The sequence below is a fragment of the Sphaerodactylus townsendi genome, linkage group LG08, assembly GCF_021028975.2.
Source record: "Sphaerodactylus townsendi isolate TG3544 linkage group LG08, MPM_Stown_v2.3, whole genome shotgun sequence".
NCBI classification, from domain to species: Eukaryota; Metazoa; Chordata; class Lepidosauria; order Squamata; family Sphaerodactylidae; genus Sphaerodactylus; species Sphaerodactylus townsendi.
In genome coordinates, this window is record NC_059432.1 from 91,960,833 (window position 1) to 91,982,095 (window position 21,263).

Genomic DNA, 21,263 nt, shown 5'->3' on the forward strand with positions numbered 1-21,263 from the left:
TTCAAAATCCATTTGATTCCAGTGGGGGGGGGCAGGCAGTAGCATTGTCATGGTACCCCTGGAACGTGCTCATGGTACCCCAGGGTACCACGGAACCCTGGTTGGGAATCCCTGCCTTAAATAGATTTGGGAAGGGATGCTATTGCAATTCTGTCTTCATGCTGACACGGGAAATTCATTGTATGCATCAACCTTGATAGTTCTCGTTTCACAGATTTTGTATTGTACAAAGAAATGTGGCATGAAATTGACAGCCCCATCCAAAGCGGGGAGGGGGAATCAACTACATGCGGCTGCACCAGCGGATTAGCCCTCCCTGGGCCACTTGCCCCAGCAGAGGGGCGCTTTCACCAGCATACAGCTGCTGCAGCCCTCCTGGTGCTGGGATGCAGTGTTGGATGCCATGCCAGCGTCTGAGCCCCCCCCCCCTGCTGCTGCTGGCATAGCAGGGGCAAGCCATGGACTTGGCCATGGAAGAGCCAATTTTAGCAGACTCCCTCCCAGCCTTTGCCAGTGGCCTGCACTTCAGACTTAAGCCACCAAAAAGTGGTGTTAAGTCTATTGTGGCCCATAGAGCCTTATAGGTGGCAGGGAGGCTTTTTCGCTATGCAGGCCTCCCACTGGAAAGTCTCCATGGGAGCAGTGGGGTGGCACTGCATCTGTGCCTATGCCCGCCACCTACAGTTTGGATGGGGCTGCCCTACATACACACACACATGTACTGAGGAGCAAATATATTTATTATACTGCTTTCAGAGTTGTTAAAAATGCATCTGCCTCAAGCTTTACTAGGGCCCCTTCCACACAGGCAAAATAATGCATTTTCAAACCACTTTCACAACTCTTTGCAAGTGGATTTTGCTATTCTGCACTGCTTCAAAGAGCATTGAAAGCAGTTTGAAAGTGCATTATTCTGCATGTGCGGAATGAGCCAAAGATACTCCGTCCTGACCACCATGTTCCTTTTCCCACAAGAGTTAGGCAACCGTTCCTGTTAGTAGCATATGGCCTTTGTGCAGGATTCTTTTTAAACGTACTGCTTCTCTTGTAATGTGTACCACAGGGAAGGAATGTAACATATTCAATGACATTTCTGTTTCAACTGATGATATATATATAATCTACTGGTCTGCAAGGAAGCATACATACTTTTGAACATAATAGGTTGCTTTATGTACAGCATGATCAATGAAAAATGTGAACTGGAAGACTGCTGGATCAAGAGGGGTAAAGTGCCCTCGAAAAGAGCCTCGACTGTGGTCAAATTTAGATTAGTTATTATTACACTAGTTATTATATCTGCAGTTTTAGATTGGTTATTACATCTGAATGGACTGGATCTATAAAACCTTGAGCTTCACTCACACAATGAATCTTCTCCCCTTCCCACTACAGACCCCTGAAAAGTCATTCCTAAAGCTGAGGGGGCCCTTGGGAAAGGCATGGCGGTAATGAAAAAGGGAGAACTTGAAAAATTTGTTTCCCCTAACACAAGTAGAAGTGGTTGGTCTCTCACAAATGGGACTTTGGAGGCAACCATCAAACTGAGGATTTGTCACAAGGCCTGTTAGAGTTCCCTTTGTTTATGTATTTTTTTCCCAAAAACGATGGTAGCCAAATCTATATAAGATAGATAGAGTCACTGTGTACTAATAGGAATACGATAAATACTCAAAGTATTTGGCTTGGTTATGGTCAAAGCCGAGGAAGATTCCATTGTACCAAATGTTACAAATTCTCCCCCAATATGACACAACTTAACTTGTTGACTGCTTAAAGTACTGCAGTACATATGGGTTTAATGTTTAGGTCTGACCAAAATTAAATGAAACTGAAATGCAGCTTTAGAAAGAAGAGAGGAAACCATTATTTATTTAAATATGCTCATTTTAAAGCTTTTATTTTTTTTAAACCGTACAACCAAGTTTATTCCTTTTTTTAACTCAGTAGTTTACACTTCCTGTAGACGTTAATACAGAATCCGCAATTGCATGAAACATATATTTTTCACCCAGCTTAAAAAAAGAAAGAAAAAACTCAAGTTCATAACACTCTATCTCTAATGCACACACTGAAGATACCATAGTTACATACAGCGAAAAGTGACAAAGCACCGTCACTTTTGGGTTATACTACAGCTAATGTTATAATATTTACATTACATTTGACCCATGTTTCAAATTGTCTCTTAGAGACAGATGTAGAATTAGGTACAAAAGAAAACCTCTACAAGTTCTAAGAACAATGAGGCTTTACCAGGTCCTTCATTTGCTGTGCAGTATGGATAAAGCAGTGGACTTTGGTAGGTTTAAGCTCCTCGATGTAACTTCAAGGTGTAATTGTAGATGACACAATTGGCTCACTTTTAAATTGATAAGAGTTGCTTCCAAAATCCTTTCTGAAGTCCACTGGGTACATGTCCATAGCTTTAGATGTTTGCAGATGTTAGTTAACCCAATATCAGACATATACAAGGCAAAGTACATGATTTCTGGCTTGGCTTCCAGGTTTCTCTAGTTGATGCCTTGCTTGGAAAACAGATGTGTACAGATGTCCTCTTCATGTATTTACACAGATTTTAAAGCACACCTGGGTGTTTTTAAAAATCAATTCTGGAAGATGAGCCAAGAAGAAAATGTCTTGGTGGTTCTTTCATATGCTTTTCTCCAGTGGTGTAGCCTGCAATTGAAAGGCCAGAAGTTCCTCTAGATAGACTTTCACTACCATGGCACAAATGGCTCTTCCCTTTCTTTCACTACAACATCATAAAAACTTCATAACTGTGTTCTGATAAGGTGTTTGTCAACAATGTCTTACGGGGGAGAGGGCAGAGGCACAGGCTATTTCTAAAGTGTTAAATATCGTTCTTAGGTCATAGTGTATAATGATAATTTTTCACTTCATAGTGGTTCAAGATATAGTACACTTACATCCTGCCTTGGAACATGAAGTTCTGAGATTCTCTTTTTCTCATCAAGGCATTGACTAGTTGCTGAGCTCCAGCAAGGCTGAGTAACCCCTTCACATCCTTCTGGTTTAGCATAATATCTCTGAGATTCCAGCAGTGCATTTGGTCAATATTATCCATGTCTCTGTTCTCCACAAATAAGTCTCTGTTTCAATAAATTGGCAGGAACTTTTCTGCAATCTCAGAAATTGTTGTCAACACTTCAGCAATGCGGGATTTTATGAAGTGGTAGAACAAGGGGTGATTAACTGTTCCAGCTGTGCATAACAACTATCATTCTCACCATAAACCTATCAAAAACTTTCCTTTTCTTTCGTTTACTCAGAATCTCATTTATTCCTATAGAAGTGGCCGCTCCAACAGCAGAAGTTGAGTGGTTGTTAATAATGCTGTTAAACGGTCTTTTACAGAGAGAGGTGGGCTTTTTCTAAGGCAATTATTTCAGGTGGTTATAGCTGCAAAACAACAGATGTGAAACAGCTCCCCCCCCCCAATGCCACTTTCTCCAGGTCAGTGATGGTGAACCTTTTCGAGGCTGAGTGCCCAAACTCCAACCCAAAACCCACTTATTTATCGCAAAGTGCCAACACGGCAATTTAACCTGAATACTGAGGTTTTAATTTAGAAAAAACGGTTGGGTCCAAGGCACACATTACTTGGGAGTAAGCTTGGTGGTAGTTGGTGTCTTCGCTTTGAAGCAACCATGCAACGCTTCGAATGGGTGAATCACGACCCTAGGAGGGTTTAGAAGAAAGCCTCATTGCCAGCAACCGAGCTTACTCCCAGGTAAAGGATTGTGCTTTAGTTCTTCCCATGAAAATCAGTGGGGTTTAACAGCACTTAACAGGGTTATCTACACGTCGTGCCCAGCGGCCCAGGCCAGCCTAGATGTGTGTGTGTGTGTGGATTTTCCACCCCTCCCACATGATAAACTGTTTGTGCACGTGCCCACAGAGAGGGCTCTGAGTGCCACCTCTGGCACCCGTGCCATACGTTCACCACCACTGCTCTAGGTATCACAGTCTTTCTTACAACCTGGGAAATGACATCTTGGTCCAATAGCTGTTTGTTTAGTCAAATGGAAATGAGTGAAACCATTTTTTTTAGCAAACATGAAAACTAGTACAAATACTAGGATCCCACCCAGTCAGTACAAGTTTTAATCACCACTTGTCTATCGAATTTGCATAAATGTCTATATATAGTAGTCCTGAAGAAAAAAAAGCATTTTTCCTTTGCATTCAGGTGATATCTGCCTGTTGTGGAAGGGGGGGGGGTTAGGTTCTCCCCAGTGTGAAAGCGGGATGCCTCTTCTAAGATGGCGCCCATCATCAATGGTTTTGTAAGTACTTCTATTTTTTCTTTTAAAATCCACCACTTGATTAATTAGGATCACCTTTCAATCAATCAATCAATCAATCAATCAATCAATCAATCAATCAAAATCAATCAATCAATCAATCAATCAATCAATCGGTTTTTAATTAAGCAATTTAACCCATTTACCAGTTAAACTTTGCACTGCAGTGTGAATAAATTCCCTTGGTTGGATCCTGTCAGTCATTTCCAGTACTGGAAGTGACTGCAACCCCCCTTCCCACTGAAGCCAATGGAGTGCTCGAACAGTATGAAGGGCAAACTGGAAATCTGCAGTAATAGACTTTCCACTAATAGAAATGCTGGCAGGAGCCAACCAAATATCTTGATTCTTTTTCTTTTTTTTATTCCTACATTTTTGACCTACGGATTTTGTTCATTCACTCCACTTTGGTGATATAAGATATATTAAAATATAGAACTAGACTTCCTATGTTTAACTAGACTGCAAATCAATGACAGTACAGGAGTTCCAACATCATATCAGTGATGGAGAATATGGGCCACTTTAACTGGTTTTGAAATAATTATAGGATTTTTATTTTTAAACACTGGCCGAATTCCCACAGAAAATTTAATCTAGATACAACCAAGTTTCAAAAGAATCGGCACCTTTTCATCCAGGTTCCAACATCCTCACTGCAGCATGTTTCTAGTGAAGACATCTAGGCCTGTCCCTGGGGTACTCCTGTACTATCAGGGGAGTGCAATTGTTAAGCTAACAGCACCAAAATTTCAGAGTATCTTTAGGAGACCCTCCTGATGATACCAACCAGGTTTGGTGAAGTTTGGTTCATGGGGACCAAAGTTATGGACCCTCAAATGTGTAGTCCCCATTTCCTATTAGCTCCCATTGGAAACAGTGGGGGATGGGGGCACCCAGCCCTTTGAAGTCCATAGCTTTGGACCCTCTGGACCAAACTTCACAAAACCTGGGTGGTATCGGTAGGAGACTCTGCTGATGATACCCAGGTTTGGTTAAGTTTGGTTCCTGGGGAGCAAATTTAAGGACCCTCAAATGTGTAGCCCCCATCTCCTATTAATTCCCATTGGAGTTTTTTCCAAAAAGGTGCATATACAAGCAGGTCCAGGAAAATCCCATGATAGGGGTGGGGGGGAGGAGCGCCAGAAATGGGACTGATCTGTGTTCTGTGGTTCGGCAGTGGGGAGATCACGAGGAAACCTGGATATTTCGGGTGACTATCCCAGGATTAATCGCCAGTGGGAAATCGCCCAATGAAAACCTTTTTGAGATATCTTTTTGCACACTTATTAAAATGCAGCAGTACAATGGCTTTTCATTAGAAGTAACCAAATTGTCACAAAACAGCGAAAGGTTTTGCGCTCCCTGATGCGTGCTCATGGATTTCTGACAAGTTGGTTGATCCTAATTAAAAGGTATTATGCTGTTTTGGGGGCGGGTGTGCAACTTTTTGACATGAACCAGCCTTGCTATCTAAAATATTTGTCATTTCAAAAGAACAAAATTGTCTTTCAAAGAGCAAATCTGTCTTGAGAGAACATCATTAATGTTACCAGAGTGAATCAGTACTGAAAAATCTTCAAGTACAAGAAAACATGCCACAAAATGACAAAATGACAATGTTTGATCTGTTCACTGGCTTTTCCCACATGCACAGCTTACCACACATTTTCCCAGTGGTCAGACCTTTTCTACTGGAAACATTATCTGTGGAATCACACACACACCCCTCCCTTTGCTGTTTTCCTACTTGTCTCTTCAGTTCCATTTATTCCATATGCTACTGTTGAAAACATATTACTTCTAATGGTGGTGGGACCCATTATCCAGAAGAACAACCCTCCCCTTCAGCCATTTTCTCCTCCTCCTTGTCTCCCATTTTTGAAAGGATTTGTTTCTCTTTCACATTAGTGATGTAACATTAAGGCACAGAAACAAGCCAGATTGATTGTGTCAGTTTCACATACCCCCTTTGAGTGATGTCATGTAAATGGATAATGGGTCCCACCAACCTGACTTGGGTCTGCGCCCTAACATTACATTGCTAATGCAATAAAGATTTTTTTTTAAAATTCCTTTTAATAATGGAAGATGAGGGGAAGAGAAAATGGCTGAAGGGGTAGTTGGGTGACTACACAGGGGCACGGATAAGAGCCAGGTGTTTGGTGGGGTGGAGAAATGATGATGATTTCAAATTGATCACAAGAGAAACATCAGGAAAATGCATTGGGAAAATTGTGGCTCGGGAAAGCAACAGAGGAAAAATGAAGAAAAAAGCTTTTGGTACCAAACAGAAAAAAATGTGCAGAATTAAAAGAACAAAGTGGCATTTGGTGGCAGGATATGTTATAAACTTATGTGGAAAAAGCCATTGCTGGACACAGGATATGCTTTTTTTTTGTCCAAAGGCATGGTCTAGAGAGTTGATTGAACACCCATATGTACCCACCCTCAAGCATGTATTCACCTAAGACTCCATGCACAATGCACATGGAAAACAGCAAATACTCTGATACATGCAATTGCTATGATAAAAATGAACAAAAATGTATTATTCATAAGACTTTCTTCAGTCTTCCAGAATGTTCTCTCCACGTGTTTCAGGTGCTCATGCACCCAAAAACCCACAAGATGGAGGTGTTCACATACAGATTACATCCAACAGTGAGAACCAATCCTTTACATTTTTACAGAATGATCTGGTCAAAACTGAACTCTTTTTCATCCTGTTTATTCTGGTGGAAGCAACTGGAGCCCACAGTAACTTTCTCACTGAAATCAATGGGGTTTAAAATGCTTAACTGTGGCTGAATTATGGCAGCAGTGTAGAATATGATAATGGAGTTGAAACGCATCTACAATTCTGTGCCTTGTTCCCTAATTGTTATACTAGTATTGAACATTAAACTAACTGCTTTGACAGCTTTCAGGATAGATGATCACAATAAACGTTCATGGGGAAGAACATTCACTTCATGGAAAGCACCATATACAATGCTCTACACCGGGATATCCACATTCGACAAGCTTCAATACAGGCAACTGCAACATTTGAATCTAATGACCTAGGCTGTTAAAAAAACTGTGTAACATGATGCAATTCTTGTACCCATTAGCTGCATTTTTCTTTAAAAAGCGCATGCAACATTTTAGAGTGTGCTCTATACATCCATGATTGCAAGAAAAATCACCGAATGCATGTATTAATTTCACATAAACTGCAAGCCGACCATGAATTCTTCTGTTCCTTTAAGACAATTCAAAAGCAAAATTACTACCACTTTTACAGATTTCCTACGTGTCCATCACACATTTTTTAAAAAGGAACTGAAATTAATTTGTAAATTAATTTACCCTCCACAACATAGTGACATTCCCCCCACCCTTCAACCCTAAAGCTTAACCATGGTTGTTTTTCTTACCGATGGTTCAGCAGATGTCTGAATCTTTTACCATGGCCACAGCCCTTGTGAAGCCACAGTATGAACTGGCTTGCAAACCTAGATCTGTTAATCACAAGGATAGACTCGGGTCGTTTCCCCACTTACCTGGGTGAGTGGTTGCTGCGCGCTACTCCCAGTGCGCGTCATTTCTGACGCGCGCCCAGGCTTCCCCACGACCCTGCGCTCTGTGCGGGGTCATCAAAAGGCGCCATTTCAAAAGGCGCCAGGAATGTTGCGTGCTGAGGGGGCGCAACAGCGGCAGCGTCGGGGCGGCTGCGTTGTTGCCGCCCCTGTAATGGGGAGTGCCGGGGGACCCCGCGCTACTTGGGGAGAGTAGCATGCAGCAGCAGGTAAGTGGGGAAACGCTCTGGGAGGCCAAAACAGCCCTGGAAAAGGGCCATGTCGCTTGGCTTTCTCCCCACCGTGAAGGAAGGTGGGGAGGTAGTGTGCACACTTGCCTTGTGCAATGAAGGTGCCACTGGCTTCCACTGCCTGCCTCACACACTTCATTGGCTACTGTGTGCCTTGCATGAAGTGTGGGCTACCAGCTTGCAGTGGTGGTGGTGGTTGAGGCTCTTGTCAGCTTCAAATGGAGCCAGGGTGGCTAGTCCCATCCTGGTTAACCATCTGCCCCACATAAACCATGGTTAAGGGGTTCTCTTTACTTCTTTAACCTATCTGCATGCAAGATGACAAGCACGTTTCACTAGTTTATCCTTGTCTTTCAGAAGGACTGTGAACGCTACACTACAGTGTCACAGTATGTTTGTCATATGGACCAGGACTAAAACAACAAGCCACGATTATGTGTCATGCCTGCATCAACCCATACTGAAATTAGAAACTGAGGGAGAAAAGCAAGTGTCAGATACAACAGTATGTTTCTCAAAAGTGTTTTTCGATATCTGTTGCATAGGCTGCAGTAATAAAGCTGGAATTCTGGACCATAATGAGGACGTCAGTGTCTGGCAGTACTCTTTTTGAACTTTGCATCAAAAGGAAGCTGCCATTTTGCTAAGAACTCAGTTTTCCTAACATCTTAAATGGGAGAACGTGACAAGAAACAGTTTTCAAGTATTTCTCTGCACATGACAAGAATTTGTTTCAGCCCCTTCCCCCAAGAAGGTTTTACAAGATATGTTTGTATAGAAATATACATTTTTCAAGTCAAACGGTAATTTCCACAATGCCCTAATGCTGATATGCTCTGTACTCTTGTTATATTTTTATTTCCTAGTGTTAAAGCCTTTCCTACAAGCTGAAAACTGTAAACAAGTCTATAAATATGCATTTGAAGCTAGTAATTCCTAATGAACTCATTTACAGTACGAGACTATTTTTCCTTTTGACTAGGTGGTTGGGCAAATGAGGCCTTTTTAACAGTTGACTGAATATAAATTGTACTCTATAATTGTTTGAGGCTATTGCCTGTTACTAAATATTTCTCCCTCCTTAGATATTAAACAATAGTTTTAATAGTATACAAATACTCACTGCTTCCATTTATGTATGATAGCTTGATTATTCTTTTCAGTAATATAAATTCTCCATGGCCCCTTCCGCACATGCAGAATAATGCACTTTCAATCCACTTTCACAATTATTTGCAAGTGGATTTTGCTATTCCGCACAGCTGCAAAGTGCATTGAAAGTGGATTGAAAGTGCATTATTCTGCATGTGCGGAAGGGGCCCATTTTTATCAGCTCATTTTGTCCTATGCTGTAATATCCATCTTGTACTCTAAAAAATTATACATAATAACTAAAACCAGGTAAAGGTTTAATATTCTTTAAATTTAATCCTCCTGAGAATGAAGTGCATTTGCGCAAGATATTTTTTCCACTTGTGTAAAGTATTCCAGGCACAACTCAACATGCCTCCATGAAAAACTATTCCTGAATATCATGGAACTCTCCTCTTGCACTCTAGAATTAATTTCTACTGATGGGGAGGAAAGGAAGAAGAGATCTGCCAATTCCCCTCTTTTGCTGCAGTTCCTTATGCAATGACCCATGCTAATGCCCCTCAAATGTGATTTTTCTGAGCAGGGTTGACTACACCAGAGGTGGGATCCAACCAGTTCTCACCACTTCTCTAGAACTGGTTACTAATTTTTTCTGAGTGCCGAGAAGGGGTTACTAAAGCAACCTCCCTGCCCAATAGGGACTGGAGGTGCGTGTGTGCGGTGGCGCCACTATTTGAATTCCACCACCATCGGAACCTGTTATTAAAATTTTTGGATCCCACCACTGGACTACACCAAGAAGAATAAAGCAGGCCTTGTTCCATTCATGAAAAGTCTGGATTGGGCCCCTTTAACATACTGAAGGGGAAGTAACATAACGTACTGAAGGGGAAATAACATAACATAAAGAAGGGGAAATAACATAAAGAAGGGGAAATAATTTTTCAGCTGTTCTTGACTTTTTAAAATGCTTTTTATGGGTATTAAAGCTTATAATCACGAGCTAATTCTCACACATTAATTCTTTAGTTATGGTTCTCAGGAAAAATCAGTAGCATCTGTTCTGGAATTGGCTTTCCCCCTTGCCAGACGCAGCCTGAACTGCAACGTGACACCACTTTTATTCTTTTTCAAATCTTGCATGTTGTTTTCACCATTACTACATCTTTTTATCTAGAACTGTCCTCCTTATTTTCCAGAATTAGGGTTATGGTGCCGCTGGTGAGTTTCACCTTATCAAGTTATGCCAACCAGTTGAAAACTAGTATTATCTAAGTGCCTCTTGATAAAAGACCCTACAAACTGCTGTGACAAAATTTAGTATTCAGACAGGCAAACAGTGTAGGTAAAAACCCTTGTGCCTATTTACTCTGAAATTTTGTCCTGTTTTGTATGCCAATAAAGGCTTGTTGTTGTTGTCTCTTGTGCCTATGTTTAAAGATTTTGCAAGGACCAGGGACCATCCATAAAGTATGCCAGTCAACAAATGAATTGATAATAAACATGTGACAAAAAATATTTGGCCGTAGGTGAAAAGAAGAGGCAAATTGTGGTGCACAGGAAAATTGAAAGACTGATATAAAAGTGCAATTATTTATGCAAGATTCCCTTGCATCATTTATCTACCAGAATTTTACACACACAAAAAATACAATAACCTGTACTTTTGCTCCTGTTCAGAATGAGAATTAGCCCAGGGTTAAGTGAGGTTATCATAAACAACTCTTACTACTTTACAACAACCAATATTATTCCCAATTTTTATCCTACTCCAAGGGAAATTTAAGACTGATCTTTCAATGATCTCAATTGGAACTTAATGCTTATACCCTTTATGTGTGCTAACAAGAAACCCAACCTTTTCTGTGGCACCACAAGGGCTACAGCATTTTCCTTTCAAATCAAGGAGCAATTATGGCAGTTAAAAATTACAAGTGGGCCAGCAAGAGCCTTATCACTCTTCCCAATCAAGCTCAGAATCTGTTTTGACTACTGGTGGTCAGCTGGCACCATGAACATGTGGATGGCACCTGACCAGTGCTCTAAAACTGAGGTCCAATCACTTTTGAAAAATAACATTGAGAGCCGCTCCCTCTGGCTTGGATTCCATTTAAATTCTATGCAAGTAAGCACAAGTCCCCTGCTTCCTGTCTTCTACTCTAGTCTGAAATGTCCACCTATCAAATGCAACTTCTGGGAGATGTTGGACTCCTAGGAGAAGCATGAGGGAGGAGTTGGAGGGCTGCTGTGGAAGGGGAGGAATTACCTCCCTCTTGTGTCCAAAGATCCAATCCACAATCTTCTATACCTGTCCAACCTATTCTTACAATACTTAGCTCATACATTTGTATAGTAACCACACTATATATTGCAAAATTGGCATAGTACTGATTTCTAAGCATTGCCTGTGCAGCAAGAGGAGAATACATCCCCTACACACACTTTAATACAGGGTTAAAATGGACGGTCCTGAAACTCTTACACATCATCTCACCCAGCTGCAAAACCACAGAAGAGGTTTGGAAACCTAAAACAAAAAAGTATTTCATGTTTTTTAATTTAGTATTTTTTTCTGCATTCCAACTTAACTGTAATTAAGAATCCTGCTGCATTATTTTCTTCACTAGAAGAAACCGATCTTTTAATTAAATCTTTCAATTAAAAAAAATTTGGCATTAATATGAGGGCAGCAAAATATGGGCACGTGAAGGGGTTTTGCACGTACGCCCTACCTGAATGCCTGAATTTGGACATTACAAGTTTGTCTTGAAAACATACAGAATATAACTGAGCAGAGGTCACAGGTGAGGGCAAGAACAGAAATCAGAAGGCTGGGATAAAAGCTAATATATTTCGGTTCATGAAATCTTCCCTGTGCGTTTTTCAAATCTGTCCTCTGATTCTGAGAAATTACAATACAGTTTCCTTGCTACATTCACCTAGAATGCCTCCCTCTGGTCAAATAAACTAACTATATTCATCAGTCATGGCCACTGACTAACACTGAGCCCCCCGTGTGCAGGGTCTTCTCTTCTGTTAGAAGGAATATGTTTTGTACCAAGATGAGTTGTGTGAGTTCAAGTTTCCCTCTTCACAGACTGGGAAGTTGTTATTTAAAGCTAATGGGCATATGGACTTGTGTTTCTTTCCACTTGCCCATGGGAGTTACTGCAGGTAGACAGAGACTGCACCCACAGAGCATTCTCCTGCCCACAGAAATATCCATCTGGTTCTGCACACACATCAGAGCCACCGGCCTAAAGAACTCATATCTTTTAGGGTGCCCACTAGTATTTTGGATGCCTTAGAGGACATCTGCAGGCCAGCACCTTGGGGAAGAAAGGCCTTGCCTGCTGGCCCACTGCGTGGGATTTTGAACAGTAGTCTAAAATTATCCAAATTTAACAAGCCCAACTACTTCTCCATGCTCTCCACTGGAACATTCTGCCCATCCCTTTGATAACATCATCCAATAGTACAGGGCAGGATATTATACAGTCAGGTTGTGACTAAATTATGAATACTGAAATCTGGAAAAGTTGATTTTCTACAATGCAGCACACATTACACACAGGCTCCTAATTATAATTCAATCTAACTGTGATTTTTTTTCATCCCTAGTGTAAGCCTTGCATTAACGACAACATTAACTACCGAGGCTGTCACAACCTTTTCCCCCACATCTTTTGAACACAGCTTCTATCCTACTGAAACACTGTTTCTTTTTTTAAAAAGAAACCCAAAATAATTAAGCATTTTTTTTTCATTTCAGCCTGCTTGCAACACTTGATCTGAACATTTGCTCCTGCTCCCCTATTGATCTTATGCTGTTAATTGAAAACAAAATATAAATTTCATCAGACATCTCTTTTACCAAAAATAATTGACTTTCCTCATTGCTGTATACCCCGGTCCTGAAAACCATCTCTGATAATTATTGAGCAGTTACAGACTCGTCTTGACAACTGGCACATCTAGAAGCAAGAGTTAATGCTGTTTGTGCAATTTCCTGATGAACAAAGACCCCAGAAAGCTATCTATGGTAGAAAGGCGCGAGGCATCATTAAAGGCATGCGTACAGATAATATAAACACACAGCTATGGAGAAGCTCAATAGCACATCCCTAATTATGTTTCAGAAAGGGTATGTTTAACTATGAAAATTAAAAAGGAGAATTGCCTGTTTTGCACCAAAAAGCTGCTCTTTTCCATTTGTCTGGGAAAGAGACAGATCAACAATTGCAAAGCCCTCTGCCACCTGCCCTCCTACATCGGCAGAGCAGGGAAAAAACAACAACATAGCAATTGCACCACTGAATGGAGATAGTTACACTGCTGAAAAGTCCGTGTCATGTCCACTGCTTGCTGACAGGTGACATGTCATTCCTGCCTTGCCCCTGTGATGCTCATCTAAAGCATGGATCAAGCACTCAGGTGGAGACTAAGAAACAGCAAGAGGAGAAATTGCAGGTATTCAAAGCAGGAGTCTTCAACCTTTACAATGAAAGAATGTGCTAAGCTTACATCCTTACAGAGCTGCAAGAAAGAAAATGGTCGTGAGGAGGGGGATTTGCTTCTTGAACGTTGCTTTTCAATGGGTTTGCTGCATTGCTGTTTATCAAAAGAGCAATTTTCCTCTTTCTGTTTTTTTGTTTTAGTTTTCTGGAGGTACAGTCTTAATGTGAATATATTTGCTACAGCTGTCTACTGTGTTGAAGTGTAAAGGTTTGTCGAAGAAGTTCACCAAGAGAAAGGCAGAGAGAGAGAGACACGAGAAATTTACTGGTCTTCTGTTTTACTACTACTCTTGAACTTCACCACCATGACAGTTATGTTGTCTGGACATCCTCTATAGAATGACTGGAGGACTATACTCTTGGCTCCAAAGTGGGGTTCATCCAAGCGTTCCTTGATGAACCGGACAGCCTCCTCATTGCTGAAAGCATCCCACAGCCCATCGGATGCTAGGATCATGAACTCTGGCTGGAGCTTGTCCAGATCAAAGGTCAGGATGTCAGGATCAGGGATGACCACATTTAGATTTTTCAGTGGATAATCACCTAGGGAGCGGGACATGGCCAGGATCCCCTGAACACGCCAGGAACCATTGAAACTGATGAATCCACCTGGAGAGGAAACAAAACAGAAACGGTTGTGATGTTCTATCAAATTGCTCTTGTACACACTAGTTTTCTGAAAATCCTGTGCCCGTGGATTAATAAAACTGGTGAATGATTACCACTCTTTAGTTTTCTTATACTTTCTCCTCGGCCAAAAACATTCTTCCTCTCATCGACTCAGGAAGTTATTTCCATAACGCACTAGCATGTCTGTTGTGAAGCTCCAAGAAAGAAAGAAAACGCTTCAAAGGGACACATGCCATTTGGAAAAGGGGGAACTGAGAAGGAACTCTTTCCCACTGGAGTGTATCCTGTTCTTGATGGTACTCCAGTTCAATAAACTGCCTCCTAAGAAGTCTCACACATTGAAAGAATGCACAGACTGAACTGCACCTCACTACCAGGCTGGAATTGTATGGGGATGGGCACCTAAAAATCACACGCTCCTTTTCTTCCTCAGTAGCATGTAAGAATGCTTCCCTGACTTACAATGTAATCATGTTCTGTGTTTTCCCCTCCCTCGGCTCCACTTCATTGGCTGCCACTTCCGCACATGCAGAATAATGCACTTTCAACCCACTCTCACAATTGTTTGCAAGTGGATTTTTCTATTTCGCACAGTAAAATCCAGCGGCAAAGTGCATTGGAAGTGGATTGAAAGTGCATTATTCTGCATGTGCGAAAGTGTCCTCAGAAACGTCCTGCAAAAGTTCCTACACGTTACCTGGGAACTTGACACAGGGAGGTTATTTTCAGCAGGAACCCAAAGTTGCTGGCAATGTACAATTCTCTCCTAAACGAGCAACCCTCTGCACATTTACATGGAAATAAATTCCGTTAAGCCCAGTGTGACTTACTTTGAGGTAAATATGCATATCTAAAAAGCTGTGCTGCAAGCGGAAAAAAAGAAAGCACACTGGGTAGTGGAATGAACTGATGAAACCAGCGTAAATAGATCGTGAAGACCGTCCCTCACAGCTTTCTTTTTAAAAAAAAAATAGGTCCACAGGAAAATACATTTCACGTTACGAATGTGAAAACCAAGATATGCATGAACTAAAGGAAAGATACAAACATGGTATAAAAGACGAGGCTTGAATCAGTATCTCTGCCAATGCTGCTCAAATGGTTGAGACATGGATTCCTAGCGGCAACTACATAATTGTTCTCTCCCCCCACACCCAAGCTTGCCAAACAGATATGACAAACTGCTGAACGGGGAGAAAACCGAGGCTTCTCTCAACAATCTGCTATACAAAAAAAATTCTTTTCCCACTTCCTGCTCGAGCCATCTGCCCTGAAGTTCTAATCAAGCCCTCCTGTCTCTCCTTGGCACCATTCAAAGACAGGTTCACGCTCATTTACAAAGATTTATGAAGGAGGTGGGACATTGGACACACTCTCCTAAAGACAAAAATCTCACTCCAGAGCATTAAAAAAAAAGAGGGAGAAAAGACACACACAAAGGAAGTTGATTCTCCTTTCCATCATGCGGTCTTGGTTGAGCTGTAACACTAATGACCCAGAAAAGCCTTGTGAAAATAATCATCCTGTGCTTTGAGTTCGGAGGAGAAAATGCAAGGGAAGGTGGGTGATGGAATATCTGGGCGCAGCAATAATCCTCTCCTTTGAAGCCATAACTATGGCACCCGAGGGAGGGTTAGCAAACTGCTGTCACATTAAAACCCATGAGCAAAACTCCATCAGATTCGGTGACTCCCGTCCAGCAGAGCATCTGTTGAGCTGCAGAGCTGGGGTGGGGGAGTTAAGGGATGCACGGCTCTTCCGAAACAGCAGGAACCCTGCCAATCAGCAGTTTGGCAGGGAAAGGAAATGGAAAGCTCTGAATAGAACCTGCTCCCCATCTCAAACAGCATTTCCACGGGATTTCAACCCTCTTTAACGTGCTACACTGCTGCTGGCTCAGGCAGAGGAACAGTATGTATTTATCCATGCAAGTCCCCATCCACCAGGTAGAAGGCTGATTTTTTTTTTTGTATAATCATGGAGTTGTGGCCTGGTTCTTAAGATTTAAGTCCTTCGGACTGCAGCAATGATGTAATATAAGGCCTTCAGCTAAAGAAGCATTTTTAGCTTGTTTTGTTGGCTGACAGCTAACCAGTATTGTGTGTGTGTGTGTGTGTGTGTGTGTATGTGTGTGTGTGTGTGTGTGTGTGTGTGTGAAGTCACAGCTGACAGATGGCGACACCATGGGGTTTTCAAGGCAAGAGGTTCAGAGATGGTTTGCCATTGTCTGCTTCCACATCATGACTCTGGTGTTCTTTGGAGGTTACCCATACAAATAATAACCCTGCTAAGTTTCTCAAATCTGATGAGATCAGCTTAGGTTGGGACTATCCAATTCAGGGCAATCAGTATACAGGCTACCTTTTAAGAGCCAGTGTGATATAGTGGTTAAGAAGAAGAGAAGAAGAAGAGTTTGGATTTATATCCCCCCTTTCTCTCCTGCAGGAGACTCAAAGGGGCTTACAATCTCCTTGCCCTTCCCCCCTCACAACAAACACCCTGTGAGGTAGGTGGGGCTGAGAGAGCTCCGAGAAGCTGTGACTAGCCCAAGGTCACCCAGCTGGCATGTGTGGGAATTCTCCAGATAAGCCTCCACAGCTCAGGTGGCAGAGCTGGGAATCAAACCTGGTTCCTCCAGATTAGATACATGAGCTCTTAACCTCCTACGCCACTGCTGCTTAGGTGGATTCTAATCTGGAGAAGCGGGTTTGATTCCCTACTCCTCCGCCTAAGTGGCAGAGGCTTAGCTGGTGAACCAGATGTGTTTCCACACTCCTACATTCCTGCTGGGTGACCTTGGGCTAGTCACAAATCTTTGGAACTCTCTCAGCCCCACCTACCTCACAAGGTGTCTGTTGTGGGGAGAGGAAAGGAAAGGAGCTTGTAAGTCACCTTGAGAAAGGTGGGATATAAATCCAAACTACTACAACAATAACTCCTCCTCCTCCTCTTCTTCTTCTTTGGGTTGAAAGAAGCTACCTAATCTGTTGACTCCATCCTTTGCAAACCAATGCAGGAAAAGGTCTTCAATTTATTTTTTCTTCCATTGTCAACATCAAAGAGGTCTTACCAGAACCCAGTCTTGATCCTTTCTGTGTCATGAACTGTTCTTGAGGCTGAGCAATTATAGTAGGTAGGAGAACTTGGATAGTACCTTTGCTTCTGCACTGAAAAAGAGATGCTGGCTCCATATATAATAGATTCATTGCCTATTGGGCCTCCCTTTTGAGTAGGTGGCCATGCAGTCATGGGCAGAACATCATTTACATCCAATATAGATGGACACCTGTAACACCATACCTGAAAGACTAGCCAAGAGCAATATATCACTTTCTCTTATCCCTGTCTTTTGTATATATGCTTTGTGAGTATGGATGCAACCCTTAATTTGCTCTTTTCATTCAATTTCAAAAGACCATATAATATCTATAACCTAAAAGAGTCTCAATGTGCAATGCTGTTTTTGAACGATGCATTCTTCTTTCAAAGATCAGGTAGTTATCTGCAGGAAGACCGGTAAAGAATGTTTCACCAGGACCTGATTGAGCATAGTGGTTCAGGGAGTGCGCTCTGATCTGGGAGGCACCTGGTTAAATTTATGCCTGTGCTCTGGACTCTCTTTAGTTATAAAAGGTTTATGCCACATATCCAAAAACCTACCCCAGGGGGTTTGCATGTGTGTAAATCCAGTTTGGTGAACACCTTGCCTTTGGAGAGGTGTCCCAACAAGTCTTTGATCAAGGGAAGGGGGTATTTATTGTTCAGGGACACTGCATTCAGGCCTCTGTAGTCCATACAGAGGCGGAGGGAGCTGTCCTTCTTCTTGCGGAAAAGGACGGAGGCCCCCATGTGAGACTTGGAAGCTCTACTGAAGCCCCTTGCCAAGTTCTTGTTGACGAACTCCTGCAGCTGACTTATGGCAACCCAGTGGCAAAAGACAAACGCAGGTGGTTTGCCATTGCCTTCCTCTGGTATTCCTTGGTGGTCGCCCCATTACTAGCCAGAACCAACCCTGCTTAGCTTCTGTGATCTGACAAGATCAGATAAGTCTGGGCTATGCAGGTCAGGGACCCAGGTGGCTTACAAAATAAAAATAACAACAAAACATTCAAAGATTTTATTTATTTAAGAAAATTAAATAGTCAAGCCAATCTGAAGAAAAAGAAGAGTTGGATATCCTACTTTTCTGTACTTTTGAGGAGTCTGAAAGTGGCCTACAATCACCTTACCTATTCCTCCCCACAATGGACCGCTTGTGTGGCAGGTGGGGCTGAGAGAGTCTGGAGAGAACTATGATAAGCCCAAGGTCACCCAGCTGGTTTCTTGTGTAGGAGTGGGGAAACAAACCTGGTCCACCAGATTAGAGTCCACTGCTTATGTGGACGAGTGGGGGATCAAACCCAGTTCTCCAGATTAGAGTCTGCCACTCTCCACCACTATAGCACACTGGCTCTGCTTTGGCTGCAGCCCTCTATCTGAGATATGGGGATAAAAATTTGGTTCTTCCGCTCTCACCGATCAGAAAATTTCAATTCTGTTATATATGCTGATGACATGGCCCTAATTTCCCTTATAAAAAACTGAACTAAAAAGGCTTCTGCTCAGTTTGGGAGAGTACTGCAGAGAGGAGACGCTATCTTTACCAGTTATTCTCAACCAGGGTTCCGTGGTACCCTGGGGTACCATGAGCACATCCCAGGGGTACCCTGACAATGCTAGCGCCTCCCCGCCCCCCACCGGAATCAAATGGATTTTGAAGGTGCGGAGGAGGGCGTTTGGAAACCTCATAGACTTCCTTTAAACAACATTGAAAAACAGCATTGTTTTATTTGCCTAAATTCGGTGTGGAGGGGGGGGGTAGATTTAAAGGGAGCTCTCCCTTTAAATCCCCCCAAATCCATGCCGAATTTAGGCAAACAAACAACGCGGCTGTCAGTGCTGCTTTCCCTCCCCTCCCCCTGCTTGCCACTCCCCCACCTACAGGCCAAAAAAGGAAAAAACCTAGAGGCACCAATATCCAACAGTGTATAGCAGATAAGTTCCAACACAAAGGTATATTCCGCTAATACACAAGCCTCAATATAAAGTGCCCAGTGCGTTTATTATGCTAATGTGATTCCTAAACATCCACTTATCACTATACCTAACAGACTACCACTATATACTATTGCCTAATTCTAACACATAACAGATACCTATCGCCAAACATCCAATCATACAACTCTTACTCATAACATACAATTAAATATCCAAGATCCATTAAGGATGGGGAGGCTGGGGGTGTTAGCCCTTCCAGTTTTTATAGTCCAGTTTTAATATTGGCAATAGGTATCTGTTATGTGTTAGAATCAGGCAATAGTATATAGCGGTAGTCCATTAGGTATAGTGATAAGTGGATGTTTAGGAATCACATTAGCACAATAAACGCACTGGGCACTTTATATTGAGCTTGTGCATTAGCGGAATATATCTTTGTGTTATTACCAAGAGGCACACCAGTAGTCCTACTTAGAGCAGAACTGCCATCAATTAAAGCCCGTGACCATTTGGTCATCTTAAAATCGTGGAAGAAAAAGAGAGCAACAAATGCAGACTCACTTAGTAACCGAAGGTACCAGATAATGTTAGCTAATATCAAGACTCATGCTGACTTTTTCAACAACATTCAGCTCAATTATATTAGCCCAGATGATTTTATGCATGCGTCAACAAATAGCTCTGACCGGCACAACTGGGTCTTCAAGCGTGATACCTTAATTGATAAAAATATGATGATACAATCCAAATTCTCTCTGCTATGGAGCAATCAAAAAAGATCACCTCAGACTGTCTTATCTGGTGGATATCTCACAATGTAACATCAGAAAGGCACTAGCATCATTATACTTCCAAACAATGCTGATAGAGTACTTAGCAGCACGCTACTCTCAAAAACCACTAGAACAGCGTCTCTGTATCTGTAAAAGAGCGGTGGAAGATCTACCTCACTATGGCCCCTTCCGCACACACAAAATAATGTGTTTTCAAACCACTTCCACAACTGTTTGCAAGTGGATTTTGCCATTCCGCACAGCTTCAAAGAGCACTGAAAGCAGCTTGAAAGTGCATTATTCTGCATGTGCGGAATGAGCCTATGTCTTAGATGTCTCTGTATGTACCCTGTTTCCCCAAATATAAGACATCCCCCAAAAGTAAGACATAGCAAAGATTTTGTTTGGAAACATGCCCGACAAACAGAACACAGAAATATAAGACATCCCCTGAAAATAAGACATAGCGCATCTTTGGGAGCAAAAATTAATATAACACACTGTCTTATTTTCGGGGAAACACGGTAGGTTTACATTTTTTTCCAGGATTCCAAATAGGATACAGTTTTATTCTGACTTTGATAAACTAAACTTTCTGCTTTCTGACACTGATTCTTTTCTATCCCATAGGATGGTCCTGTTTACACTGGAAGTCACCAAGATCAGAGTCAAGCAGGTATCAAAGGAAGCAGTCGATTCAGAATAACCCCCTAGTTAGCATGATCTTGCACCATTCAAAGGGTTTTAACATTGGGAAGAGTTTTAAAGTGGGAGCCGTGTAATTGCTGATTTTATACTTCTCTGTAACATATGTTTTTTTAAGTCTATTTTTCATTTTATACTCTATATTGTGAAGGCCTAAGGCTATACAATAAAATCTTTGATGATGATAAAATTTCTACCGTACCTCACAGGTCTCTTGGATTACAATAAGACTCTCCCTGTGAAGTGATTTGAGCACTAAGAGCACTTTATAAACGCTGGGAATATTAGCTTTTATAAGTATATTTAATTGAAGATCTACAAAAAAAATGGACTCGAAATATGCAAGAGTAAATGTTTGAGCTCA

General features: G+C 41.9%; 1 protein-coding gene across 3 annotated transcripts in view; it reads right to left on the reverse strand.

Moving 5' to 3' along the window:
* Window positions 1-13,889: 13,889 nt before the first annotated feature.
* The window catches only part of PPM1L (protein phosphatase, Mg2+/Mn2+ dependent 1L), a 200,566-nt gene continuing 193,192 nt past the window's right edge, over window positions 13,890-21,263 (reverse strand). For all 3 annotated transcript variants that reach the window (XM_048505075.1, XM_048505074.1, XM_048505076.1), the window contains one exon: window positions 13,890-14,363. In XM_048505075.1, coding sequence (XP_048361032.1) covers window positions 14,017-14,363 — 347 coding nt within the window. In that variant the 3' untranslated portion in view covers window positions 13,890-14,016. The remainder of the gene's footprint in view (window positions 14,364-21,263) is intronic.